The sequence below is a fragment of the Pangasianodon hypophthalmus genome, chromosome 30 (assembly GCF_027358585.1).
Source record: "Pangasianodon hypophthalmus isolate fPanHyp1 chromosome 30, fPanHyp1.pri, whole genome shotgun sequence".
NCBI lineage: Eukaryota > Metazoa > Chordata > Actinopteri > Siluriformes > Pangasiidae > Pangasianodon > Pangasianodon hypophthalmus.
This window is the reverse complement of record NC_069739.1, coordinates 4029181-4043180: the sequence shown is the minus strand read 5'-3', so window position 1 is coordinate 4043180 and position 14000 is coordinate 4029181. Positions and strand designations below refer to the sequence as shown.

The 14000-nt window shown below is 41.2% G+C and overlaps 2 protein-coding genes across 4 annotated transcripts in view; one reads left to right on the top strand and one right to left on the bottom strand.

Moving 5' to 3' along the window:
• The window catches only part of LOC113528863 (endoribonuclease ZC3H12A), a 14283-nt gene extending 632 nt beyond the window's left edge, over positions 1-13651 (top strand). The window contains exons 1-6 of one of the 2 annotated variants that reach the window (XM_053231740.1): positions 1-1728; positions 1799-3653; positions 8272-8411; positions 9744-9978; positions 10762-10868; positions 11004-13651. The exon at positions 1-1728 is cut by the window's left edge and continues 7 nt beyond it. In XM_053231740.1, coding sequence (XP_053087715.1) covers positions 3349-3653; positions 8272-8411; positions 9744-9978; positions 10762-10868; positions 11004-11878 — 1662 coding nt within the window. In that variant the 5' untranslated portion in view covers positions 1-1728; positions 1799-3348 and the 3' untranslated portion in view covers positions 11879-13651. The remainder of the gene's footprint in view (positions 1729-1798; positions 3654-8271; positions 8412-9743; positions 9979-10761; positions 10869-11003) is intronic. The other variant, XM_026917638.3, reaches the window with a different exon arrangement.
• The window catches only part of tab2 (TGF-beta activated kinase 1 (MAP3K7) binding protein 2), a 70793-nt gene that overhangs the window by 5494 nt on the left and 51299 nt on the right, over positions 1-14000 (bottom strand). The window contains exon 8 of one of the 2 annotated variants that reach the window (XR_008301298.1): positions 8247-8368. The exons of the other annotated variant lie outside the window; for it this stretch is intronic. The gene's annotated coding sequence lies outside the window, so the exon portion shown is untranslated. The remainder of the gene's footprint in view (positions 1-8246; positions 8369-14000) is intronic. 2 annotated transcript variants of the gene reach the window in all.

Sequence of the window (14000 nt, the reverse complement as noted above, 5' to 3'; positions counted from 1 at the left end):
TATTCAGAACTTCACTTCTTTGTCATAACAGTGCTTTTAGTGTGTCGAGTCTCATTCGGTTTCGTGACAGCATTAAATTACTCTTTACAAGCTTATGCTGCTTCGCGAGACAGTAACAGTTGAGAGAGTTGTAAGATTAACTGCAATTACAACTTAATAAACTCAAGCCTTGGGGAATGTGTTATAAAGAGAAATTAAGGGTATTTTTATTTATTTATTTTTTTTAACGTAAAGGTTTATATTACAGTTCAATAGATGCAGCCAGCAAGGACTACAGATATAACTAATGATAACTTGTGACATTTCCTGACCGTAAACAGCAGGAAAGAAATGGAGAGTAAAAAGTAATGGGATTAGTGGAACTAACCTTGAAGCCACTTCCAAAGAAGAAATGTGAATAAAAAAAAAAAAAAAGATTGTCACAGTTAGACAATTGAGTGAGTGACACGGATATGAAGGTGTTGTGGTTTAAACACAATGGGCTGAACTACAATGTGTGTACCGTGTGTGTGTGCACTCTGCATGCACGGGCAGACACACACACACTGCTCCTAGGTTTACAAGGTAAGCTATGAATAAATGAATAAGACAGGGTATAAGAAAGGTGTCATGGTATAAGAGGCAAATGACAGAGTAATAACGTGAATGAGGAGGTGTGTTTCAGGACGAGGGACAAAAAAGCTGCTCTTGTTTTTCTTAAGGTGTCTTCCTTATTATTCATGACTGTACTCGAGCTAAATATAACAACAAGGAAAAGTGAGAGTTAAAAATAACTCATGTGACAAGAGAAGGAAGAAGTGTGGCAAACGGTATGCAACTGTGCCAAGTGAGAGAAGGGGCGGGGCAAATAGATTACTGGAGTCAAGTGAGGAAATGGGAAGAACAAATAGTCCCTAATTATACTAAGTGAGGTACAGATCCCCCTCCCACTTCCCACACCTGGCACAGCTACAGACCGGGTGTCCCTCCTCTTCCCTCAGCTGGAATAGGGAAGGTGTCAGGTTAGATAATGGTACTGATGTCAGATGTGGGAAGGGGAGGTACACAGTGTCTGTATATGTGCCAGGTGAGAAAAGGGGAGGGACGCATGGCCTGTACCTGTGCCAGGTGAGGTAAGGGGAAAGAGATATGGTCAGTACTTGTGCCGGGGGAGGGGGGAGTCAGAGACACTGTGTCTGCATTTGAGCCAGGTGGGGGAAGAGGACGCACGCTGTCTGTACCTGCGCCAGGTAAGGTAGGGGAAGGATACATGGTCTGTACCTGTGCCAGGTGAGGAAAGGGGAGGAATATTGTGCCTGTGCCAGGTGAGGAAAGGGGAGGAATATTGTGTCTGTGCCAGGTGAGGAAAGGGGAGGAATATTGTGTCTGTGCCAGGTGAGGAAAGGGGAGGAATATTGTGCCTGTGCCAGGTGAGGAAAGGGGAGGAATATTGTGTCTGTGCCAGGTGAGGAAAGGGGAGGAATATTGTGTCTGTGCCAGGTGAGGAAAGGGGAGGAATATTGTGTCTGTGCCAGGTGAGGAAAGGGGAGGAATATTGTGTCTGTGCCAGGTGAGGAAAGGGGAGGAATATTGTGTCTGTGCCAGGTGAGGAAAGGGGAGGAATATTGTGTCTGTGCCAGGTGAGGAAAGGGGAGGAATATTGTGTCTGTGCCAGGTGAGGAAAGGGGAGGAATATTGTGTCTGTGCCAGGTGAGGAAAGGGGAGGAATATTGTGTCTGTACCTGTCAGGTGAGGAAAGGGGAGGAATATTGTGCCTGTGTCAGGTGAGGAAAGGGGAGGAATATTGTGTCTGTGCCAGGTGAGGAAAGGGGAGGAATATTGTGTCTGTACCTGTGCCAGAGGGCAGGGCAAACGGTGTCAGGTCAGAAGTACAACAAGACAAACGTCTTGAGTGGTGATTTAACCAATAATAATGAGAAAAGAGGCAGAGGAAACTTGTCCCTACCTGTGGCAGAGGGAAACAGCAAGACAAAAACAGATTGTACCTGTGCCAGGTCAGAGAAGGGGAGGGCCAAACAGTATCTAGCTGTCCCAGGACAAGAGTGTAATGGAGCAAATTGTCTATCTTGGCCGGGTTTAAAAAAAAAAAAAAAAAAAAAGGTCTGAGTCAAATTTATCTTCAACAAAAAAGGGGGCGGAGGGGGCAGGCAACTGATCATTACATGAGTGCTTTTAAAAAAGGAGAAACTAGTAAGGGAGGGAGGAAGACAAGGGAATCTGCTAGCACTTGAAAAATGATGCTGCTAACACACAGAGCCATAATATTTGCCTTGAGTTGGGAAGCTGATCCCAGATCAGCAATGTTCCTCCAACACATTAACTTGATCTTTACTTCTGCGGTCACCTTCTCACCTTCTAGGTGATACAACATGAGGTGGGTTTATATAAAAAACACACACACACCATTGTGGGTTCTAAAAAAAGATTTTATTCACTTCTTTCCTACTGAATCACTGTCACATAGACTTAACAAAGATAAAAAAGTGTGTGTTTGGAAAATGGTACACCACTACACGATTAGTCACTTTAACACAACCACACCGTGGGCCGTGTGTGATAATCTGATGGAAAATTTTCAAAACATGATGGATGGACTCGGCTGTTATTTGGTTAAAAGGTTGCTCGTTTTAATCCATAAGGCATGACGTGTGTAAGAGTTAGTTCTGCTTTTCGTATTAGGTTCATAAATAAGACTTGGTGAAACACAGGGGCTTTCCAATACACCATTACGCACACCCACACACTCTCTCTCAGACACTCAGCCTCCCTCGAACATGCACTTCCACTACACTATCAATGCACCATTTTAGAAACAAGTTCTTAAGAATCTGAGATTTTGGCAGGTTTGACGCAAGTAGTGCACACATTAAAGGTGACGATCGCACCAAACTGACTAGCATAAAGCGTCTTCCTTTCTTTTGTGGTCTCGTCATGACGTCCTGTTGATGCGCATGTCTTGCTTAAAATAGAATGTGTGTGTGTGTGTGTGTCTAAGTGTGTGTAGTAGCGATAGGTGTTTGCGAGAGCTTTGTGAAACTATGAAAGGGAGTGTAAAAGCCCCTAACATTACCTGACCTTTCTGTGTTTACCCAGAGAGAACCCGCCTCCTCACACACACTTCTTCCACAAACAGTGGAAACCAAAAGACAGACTGAAGGCGGATTCCCCCATCGAGGCAAAAGAGCAGGACAAACCTCCACCACCCCTTACCCCCAAACCACACACAAACATACTCACACAGAACACGTAGGCATCCAGAGGAGACACGGAGGACTCTCTCTCTCTCTCTCACACACACACACACACACACACACACACACCTGAGGACACACGCAGACACACACAGACATGGAGCGTGAGCAGAATAAGGTGAAGCGTTTCCTCAAGCTGGGTTACTCCCGCTCGGACATCGTGCGAGTCCTGCAGACGCTCGAGCACGACGCACAGACCAATGACATCCTCCAGGAGCTGATCAAGACGTGTCGCACCAACGCCGCTGGAGCACCGGGGGCGCCGGAGAGCAGCCCTCAGCTCGTCCCGCGAGGATGTGGCTCCTCGCTGCAGCACAAACACGCCGACACCACACACTCCGACTCTCACAGCTCCAACACCTTCAGGCCCGTGGTCATAGATGGCAGCAACGTCGCTATAAGGTGAGAGCTTTAATTACACGCAGTAGATTCTTACTTTAATCCGAGTTAAATCTGAGTCTTAAACTCTTACTTTAATCCGAGTTAAATCTGAGTCTTAAACTCTTACTTTAATCCGAGTTAAATCTGAGTCTTAAACTCTTACTTTAATCCGAGTTAAATCTGAGTCTCTAGCTTACACGGTCGCGTGCGCTAGGAAATTTATATGAATGATCCTCATTTGACGTGTCGGATGACTTCAGCTCAAACTTTGTACAGCCTAAGTTCAAGTCAGTGGCAAAGAAAGAAAGAAAGAAAGAAGGTGTTACTACACCTGAAACAAAAATGAGGTTTAGGGAGATGGTCACAGTCAGCAAAACAAAACTACTACTAATAATAATAATAATAATAAAAATAATAATAATAATAATAATAAACCAAAATGAAAGAAACACATAATCAAAAATAAGATGACTGACTAAACCAATAATAAAGTTAAATAACAAGTTTAACAAGTTTAATAAAATAACAAGTTCTTCTTGTATTATTGTTATTATTGTTATTATTATTATTATTAATTACTCAGTTGTTATAATAATTTGCCAGGAGTTCGAGTTAACACCCATTTGTTTAACTGTATACTTTTTAAGCATTCTAGTTTTTTTTGTGAGGATTATTTATAAAAAGCTAGCTCTAAAGTAAAATAAAATATCCTGCTGTTTCATTGTCAAATTTTTGTCTTCGGTTCATAACAACCCGTAATGTTTGATATTGGTGTGTTCATGACCCTCCTCTACATGTTATATGTTACCACCTCTTCTGCTTTCTGTCAGTAAACACACACTACACAGCAGTGAATATTAGTGAGTAATGATGGAACTTTGGATAGGAAATACAGCTGAGTTGTTATTTATTTGTTATTTAAGCAAAAAAGATAAGCTATCGTTAATGAACTGCAACATTTGTATTAATTAATGAAAACCCGGTCTGCTTGCTAAAGGTCATTAATGACTACTTGTTTAAAAACAAGCCGGTGAACTTAAGAAGTATTGGCACCCCTCACTGGCATCAGTACAAAAATGAAGCTATAAATACATATTAAAGCTACCGTTAAAACCGTTATATTGTGGTTCTAGACTTCTAATCATAAAGTCATTTCACAAAAGCTAGGGTAAGCTAGGTTGTTTTTTTTGGCCCGTTTCTGAGACCAAAACTCTCTTTACAAATCCCTAGTGCAAGTATCAGGTGACATTACAGATTGTGGTGAAGCTGTGACCTTTAACCCACCCACCCAAATATGACTTTTTTTTTTATTTTTCAAGCTAATATGCACATGTTTCGGGAACCGAGATGTTCGGCTTGGCATTCTTTTTTTCCTCAAAAGTCACCTCATGATTCACACACAGTTTCAAAACAGGTTGTGGGGTTAGGTGAGGGGGAACAGAGAAAGACCTGGCAGCTGTATTCTTGCAATTGCACTTTTAAGCAGCAGGGGGCTTGTGGGTTACACACTGCTCCCTAGATTCAAACGCCTTGCTTATATTATCTCACCCCTTTGAAACATGCTTTGGAAATAAACACACACACACACACACAGACACACACACATGGAAATAACTGGTGTTTGGAAAATTGTTTCAAAATTCAAGCGTAAACTTGCATAAACAAGCATGCCTTAAATTTCACTGGTATTGTTTCGCTTACGTTGATGAAGCGTGTCAGTAATTCTTGAGTCGAGTGCATAAGCAGGTTAGAATTAGTGTTTAAAGTATTTTATCTTGGTTTCAGTTCCTCTTAAACTTCTGCGCTTGTGTCTAATGTGTAATGCAGAAGTGGGAGTCACACATCATCAACGAGGAGTTTCAAAATTATTAACTAAACTTATTATGTTTCATAAACGAATTATTATAGTGAGTAAATTACAGATTGCGTCAGTTAGCCGACACCTAAAAACTGCAGGGGGAAGCCGAAACTGAAGCAAAGTGCACGCACGCCCACGCCCACGTTAGCACTTGTGCAACATATGTGTATATATATATATATATATATATATATCTGTATCGGGTCGTTTTTTTCCTTTTCTTTTTTTAAAAGCAAGACGTCTTAGACCACAAGACTGAAAATCGTGGTGGTGGCGGTTTGGGCTGTTTGCGTATGCCGTTGTCCAGGAAGTGCTCTGCAAAGTGACTTCCTTAACAATGAGCGTGCTTATTAAGCGTATCAGTTTCAGGCGAAGCACTGTATGCAAAGCTCACACATGATTCCTGACACTGTTCAAACGGGAAGGCCCAAAACTAGGTTAGTCAAATACAATAACAACCACACACACACACACACACGTTATACGTGTATATGTTGTAACGGTAATATGGGTGAGATCAAAATGTCAGCTTCACTTGATCAGCAGAAGATATGATCGGTGTGTGCCATTTGCTTTTTTTAATCAGTTTTGGGAATCTACAGACAGGCTCACTGAAACTCATTGCTCACTGTAGCGCATCCACCTCAAGCCTCGATGTGACACGTCATGCTTTTCTGCTCACCATGGCTGTAAAGAGTGGTTATCTGAGTTACATTAGCCTTCCTGTCCGGTCTCCTTTGACCCCTCTCTTTAACGTTTCGTTTCCAAGCGCAAGAACTACTGGATTTTTAATTTTTTTTTTGTCTTTCGGACCATTCTGTGTAAACCCTAGAGACGCCTGTGCGTGAAAATCCCAGGACATCAGCAGATTCTGAAATACTCTAACAGGAACCACCACCCATGCTACGGTCAAAGTCACTGGGGTCACATTTTTTCCTCGTTATGATGCTTGATTTGAGCAGTAACTCAAGCTCATGACCTGTACCTGCATGATCTCTGTGCATGATGCCACATGATTGGCTGGCTGGATAACTGCATGAATGAGTGGCTGGTGAGTGTACACTGCCACTGAGCACCTTATAATCAAGCATTTCTCTTTAAATGACGCCATTTTAACGACACTTAAGTAAGAAAAACTATAACTGACAGGTTTATTTTTGAGAGTGTAGTGAATTTTTGTAGTGAAATAATAAAGCTTTATCACTCATTATACTTTTTAGGCATTTGACAGAAATTTTATCTATATACTCAACAGCATTACCCTCCAAGTGTGCCTGCTAGATTCAGCTGCTATTCTGCATAATTTTATTCGTTCTGTGACAGTAAAAGTGATCAAACTGATAAAACTAGAAACCCTCGAGTTTAAAAACTTTTTTTTTTTAACTGCACAGCGTGTGTCTGCACATCTCAGCATTTGTGAAGCTCATGAATTGCCGTAAACAGGTCAATCGAAGTGATGTGGAATATAATACTGAGCCATGTGATGATTTGCATCAGTATACAGTATGAGAAACATGGCCACAGAGCAGCAGTCTGGGTCACGCTGACACGATCATATGACCGAGCGTTTCGGCCCAGCAGTCTTGCTATGACTCACAGTTAGCAAACCACAGACGTCTACGAGAACGTCTCGCTTAGTCTCCTACATCAGCATTGTAAACTCGGGCAGCATTTCTCTGCCTTTCATTACACCGGTTATCAATTAGTATTTCATTTAGTGCTTTTTGCTCCAGCTGATTGGTGTGTGTGTACACTATACAGGACATAGTACAAGTGTGTGTGTGTGTGTGTGTGTGTGTGTGTGTGTTCCAAATGAAAGGAGCATTTCATAGTCAACCTGTACACGTCACTGAGTGACAGCTGTGGTTATTGTTTCGTTGTTTTTTATGTTTTTTTTTTTATAACCACAGGTATGTCATGACCTATTTCCCTAATAGGTCAACAGAAACAGCGCACACACTTATTGATTTACCGTCTTACTGAAGACTTCCACTAACATAATTCCTACTACAGCTACATAATTCTAGGCCTACAGCTAACCAAAAACCTTAATCTCAGTAACTAAATGTATATATTTTGGTTCTCGTAGTTAAAAAATATAATAATGATTAAAAAATTGTCCTCACAATAATCAAGTGCTCTTGTATTCCTATTATTATGGGGTTATGTAGTGCTCAAAATAGACTAAAAGCCTACACACACACACACACACACACACACACACACACACACACACACACACACGCAGATGTTTGTCTTATTATCCTTGTGAGGACCTTCCGTTGACACCGACACCTAAATCTAACCCTTAACCTCAGTAAACAAAAGGAAAACTTTAAACTCTAAATAAATAAAGTTTTAAATACAAGCCAAACGTCTCCACAAGGTCCAAACTGTCAGATATTCCAATCCTTATCGGGGCATTTGGACCCCACAAAGATAGAAAAACATGCCTACGCACAGCCAAACTTTGATTTATGACCAGTGGGGAAACTACGCTGCAACACTGGGGAGATTTTCCAGTTTTGGCTTGTTACTGTACTGTACTGTAAGAGCTTTTATTGTTTCTCTGCTGAACCAGGCACTTTAATCTCCTCGTTAAAACAATGTTATTACAGAAAGAAAATATTTGGAAAGCTGGAGCTAATGGTTCCAGGTGAAACAGCAGGGGTGATATTGAAGGTTCACTCGAGAACGTTCCCTAACCCCCTGACCCGCTCAGATCAGTGCTGGGATTATGATTTATCTAAACGCACCTGTTAAACGCTCTCTGTTCCACAGCCACGGGAATAAGAAGGTGTTTTCGTGCCGGGGGATCCAGCTGGCCGTGCAGTGGTTTTGGGACAAGGGGATTCGGGACATCACTGTGTTTGTGCCTCTGTGGAGGAAAGAACAGTCGAGACCTGAGGCTCCCATCACAGGTAAGACTCCTGGGTATGATTCTAGCTGTGGCTTGTAAATTATAACCCAACAGACTAGCTCTGGGCTGAAATATTCACACAATGCAAAAAAAAACAACAAAAAAAAACACACATCTACACACCGCAAGACTTCATAACCAACACTGACCTCTTCAGCATGTCCTGATCTGAAAAGGTGAAAGATACGACAAATATCTATCACGATAGTTGGACATTTCTACGATACACAATATGTATCATGGTATAAAATTGTGCCATTAAAAGCTGCATTTGATGCTAAACGGCAAATAAATGGAGGAAAAAAAAGAGGAATTCTAAATACACGTTTTAATGACAAATATTAAATCAGCTGCTTTCAATCAAAGCTTGCAACTGTTAATTTAACAAAAAAAAGTAAGAGAAATATCAGGACACCCACGATAACTCAGGAAAGTGTATTGCTGCTAAAAATACTATTAAAAAAAAAAAAAAAACACATAACCAAGGGATCGACTTCTGATGATCTGCTACATAAAACCACAAAAGTTTGTTCTTTTTGCCAATCAAAAGTTGATCAAAAGCTGAAAAGTGTGAACTGAGTCTGTACTGTTGCAAAAACTGCACTCTATATAACAAAAGTGCAGAGATTCAATTATCAGCTTGGAATCTACTGCATAAAAAAACAACAGATTTAAGAGGATCGAGCCTTTAAGCCTTTTATGACTGTCGCTGTTATTATTATTATTGTTGTTATTATTCATATTACTGCAGTGATAGCAGTATTATAGCACTAGGCTGAACTGGGAGCAGTGAGCAATGTTAGAACGCTGCAGTTGATGATGTGTAGCGGATTTTTATATCCGTGGTGGACAAACTAACACGGCCTGCAGTAGTTTTAACCCTTTAGGTCACTATTTGTCATTGCTCACCTTTCGTGTTTCTAATTTAATCCAGTTAATTATTCTTCCTACCACTAGATGGCAGACAAACACAATAGCAGTTCATCAGTGCGTGGGAAATTTCTCTCAGATGCTTTATGGGAATCTGAGCACAAAAGCTGGATTGTAAAATATATTTTTTCCACAGAGGAAAAACAACATCTATATGTTTAGTTTATAATTAAAGTGATCCAATGTTACAAATAAAACACAGTCAGCCATTTTCTATCAAACATAATAACTATATTAGCTGTTACTACTACTAACACCCAAATAATAATACTGTTGCATAGCAACAAGCCTCTTGTGACGTTGCTACTTTCAGCGGTGAAAGAAATAGCCGTAGATATTTGAAAGTGTTTGTAATTCTTTTACTTTGTAAAAGCAATCAACACGCCCTCATTGTTATCTTCAGACCAGCACATACTGGATGAGCTTGAGCGCAGGAACATCCTGGTGTACACGCCCTCACGCTGCGTCAACGGCAAGCGGGTGGTGTGTTACGACGACCGCTACATCGTCAAGCTGGCCTACAACTCAGACGGCATCATCGTGTCTAACGATAACTACCGCGACCTGCAGCTGGAGAATCCGAAATGGAAGAAGTTCATCGAGGAGAGACTGCTCATGTACACGTTTGCCAACGATATGTAAGTCTGACAAGCAGGCGCTTGCATGCAAAGTGTTGAGGAAAACGTGAAAGAAAAAAAACCCCGTCGTTACGAGAATGGGGTTTAGGATGACGTTATTCATTCTTGTACGAGGAAATACATTGTTGAGAGACAAACAGATACACAATAAAAGGAAAAAGTTCCTTGTTCCTGTTTCTCGAAACTTCAAACGGTAGAGTTCAAATGTCTGAGTCCAACTGCTTTATCGTTTATTAATGATCACAGACTAATACGATTTAGTCAAGTTAAGTCAAGTTATAGTCCACACAAGATCTTTGACTGACACAAGTCCAGTTACATCATTTCTGACATTTTCATTTGAACATAAATCACACTCTCGTGCACGTCCCAGTGCGGCTGGTACACTACACAGAGCTGACAAACACGGAAAATATAAAAATATATTATAAATTTAAAAATACTTAATACCATACTGCAATAAGTTCCATCATCTTAGACCTACGTAGCTACGTTTTTCTCCTATCCACACTGCAATGCAAAAACTGCATTCTCAGATTTATCTAGTTTGTAGAGCAGATTTGGAAAGGAATGAACTTCCGCTGGTTGGAGACAAAACAGATACGAAAAGACAGATATGTGTTCTCAGATGTACTGATGATAGCATGGACTAGGCCTCAGATGGAATTGAAATTTAATGTAGAATAGTTTTCAGTGCCGAATGAAAAATGTCAGATTTGGTAAAGGTGATTTTGAAAGATTCAGCTGATGAATATGATTTTTTTTTTTTTTTTTTTGGTAAAGATTCATGCCACCTGATGATCCACTTGGGAGAAACGGGCCTATGATTGAGAACTTCCTGAGAAAGAAGCCTTTAATATCTGAGACCAAGCTCCAACACTGTCCTTATGGTAAGTCTACATCTGAGAGCATTCATGTGGGTTTGTCATGTTTTCTTAAATAAAGATACACACACACTCACACAGACACACACACACGCGCACGCTCATTATAATAACCTGTCTGTCTCTGTTGGTTTTTGGCAGGAAAGAAGTGCACGTATGGTGTGAAATGTAAATTCTACCACCCTGAACGCTCCAACCAGCCGCAGCTTTCTGTGGCTGATGAACTGAGAGCGAAAAGTCAGCCGTCCAGTGTAACTGAGGAGTTTCCCCACTCCACGAACGGACCCACTGACTATCAGACGGCGGCCGTGCTGCCTCTGTTACACCATGATGAGCTGACTCGTGCTGTTTCCGGTCTCGATCTCTACTCTTCCCCGCACGAAGTACAAAGTCCCACCTACCTACAGAGGTCCCTTCCTGCTTTGTGCAAGAGCATTAAAAGCGACCAGGCCTACGGCTCGCTCGAGGGCTCCATGTCCCGCCTTTATCTCAGTGACTCCGCCCTCCAGACCTCACTAGCCTATAGCAGTGGGTGTATGACTGGAAGCAGCAGCGATTACTACCTGTCTGGCAGTTCTAGCTTGCAGCACAGACGAGCGCGCAGTCCTGACGTGCCCTCGCGCTGCTACAGCCCCGACCTCCACACACTCTCAGGCTGCCAACACACACACTCTGATATCGGCCTTAGCTACGCTCACACGCATTATCCGAACCATGGATATCAACACCGCACCCCCTATAAAAACAGTAACGCACCTTTCTGTAACGAGGCTCTACCTTACCCTACGTCGACACCCAATCAACTCAGGGTACCAGAGGTGAACTGGGGTCAAGGCCAAGCTGAGGTCATGGACGGGGAGCATCTGACAGACAGGAGGAGGGATGTGAGGTCTCAGCTCAGCACAATTTTCCCTCAGAGCATCGTGGACCAGGTTATGAGCTTATATCCACACACACTGGATACGACAGAGCTGGTCATGCTGATCCAGAAATACAGGAACAGTGCCTTGCTTTAAACTGCACAAGCTGATAATTAACCCACAAACGTGCACCGCAGTAAATGCCACAGTCTCGTTCTGGCTTGTCTTGACCATCAACGGTAAATTATCGTCAATAACTGGTTTCGTAAGGTTTCGTAAGGTTTTCAGCCAGAGACTCCTCTGCTGGGAAATCAGCACACGTCTGAGTGAAATTCATTATAAGAGCAGTGCTGTAAAACTTCAGCTTTTAATCACTGACATCTGAAGTCTTATAGGTAGCAAGGATACAGTGTCGCATCCTAATTAGATTAAAATCTAAAGTTATTGCTTAAAGGCAACTAATAAAAGCGATACAGTCCGGACTTTTGTTTTGCGCTGGCGCTAAGGAGTAATGAAACTTTATCTTGCTGCAAATATTTTACCTAAAAGTATCCCTCAACCTCAAACCACGTCCAGTTCTGCAGCGTTATCACACAGACTTGCTGATAGGACACAGAGGGACTTTCTGTAATCTATAAATACGAACAAAACTTCACCATGTAGCTCAAAGTGAACCAGGCGGCCATTTTGGACCACTGAAAGCACTTTTTTCCCCCCACCGTCGGTGTAGTTGGATACATTCCACCCCCTCGAGTGTACAGACCACATTGTATAGAAAGCTGGGAATCGTATATTTGTACTTTGAAGCTACATTACATAAATACGGATTCTAGCTTCTATCTTACAAAATCATTTTATGTACATTTTTCTGGCCACAAGCTTCAGAATCTTGAAGGCTATATGTTTTGCTGATGGGAAAGCTTCTGTGGGTTGTCATGTACCATGTTCATGAATGACCTCTTTCTGTGAAAGTAGGTGGTTCCTGGCCATGATTGTGATGAACCAAAGCAAGACTAGGGTGAGGCAGTGTTCCTTCAACAGACAGATTAGTGCCGTAGCTCCAGTGCAAAACTAAAGCAAACGTTACACACAGAACTGTGTAAAGTTGATTTTTGGCACGCCTGTAACAATTTATTTTCTGTATTCTTTATAAAAAGCATCTGCTCTGTGTAGTAAAGACATATATTACTTCATCATTACATCAATACAACAATACTGTGTGTGTGTACGTGTGCGTGTGTGAACCTCCTGATACTGTAAAAGGACCAGATGAATGTATTTGCTGGGACGACGCTCCCTCTTTAATGCCATCAGCACCAGGTATGATGTATTTACTATAATGTAATAGTTGCCTCTTGAATGTGAACATGAAGGCTGACCTCTGAGAGTAAATGTCGTCTCACTTGACTCAGGATGACGAGTTGATGAGGAGAATGTTGACATGAATATAAACTGAAGAACCAGAGTACAGCTTTGGTTTGCACCTTGGCACGAATGCAACCTTAAAAAAACGATTAAGTGACTGAGACTGTCTTTTTTTTTCTTTTCTTTTCAATTTTGCAGCCTCAAAATGAGGAGCGTGTGAATACTAGCTGAAATTATGTATGATGTAGCTGAGATTACAAACAGCAGAAAGGATTTTGCTATTGTCCGAATGTGCTTTAAATTTGTTACAACCTAATAATTAAAACAGGTTATAAACAAATCTCTTGCCCAAGTGTTTTATTCTTTTTGCAGTTTAAATCTTGCTGATAACCTGATAAGGGCAAACGTTTGATCAGGACAACATTCACAAATGGAACACTGAGGTAGTAGGTGTTACTGATATCATGGGAACAGCGATACAACGATTTGGATAGATTATTAAAAGGCAATAAATAAATAATTCAATAGGTTAGCAATTTCTCTATGTCATCATGGTCCATGAATTAAAGGTACAATAGGTATTTGTTTTTTCTTACTTGTACAAAATAACCTGGAAGATATTTCAAACAAGATAGATATCTAAATATTTAGATATATACAAGTGGCTGGGAAAACCCGTTTGGAAAACTGACTTCCGGTCCGGAAAGCTTGTGTGTGTTTGGATCTGCTTCCTGTTAGTCATTTTATAGCCACTCTACAGGCCACTGTAGATCCTGGAGGTGGAGATTTGTGAACATAAGCAGGGATGTAGGGGTAGAAGTTAAAAAATAATAATAATAATAATAATTCATTAAAAAAATTAATTAAAAAACCTACATAACTGTTAGAGACCTAATCTTGATTAAAAAAAAAA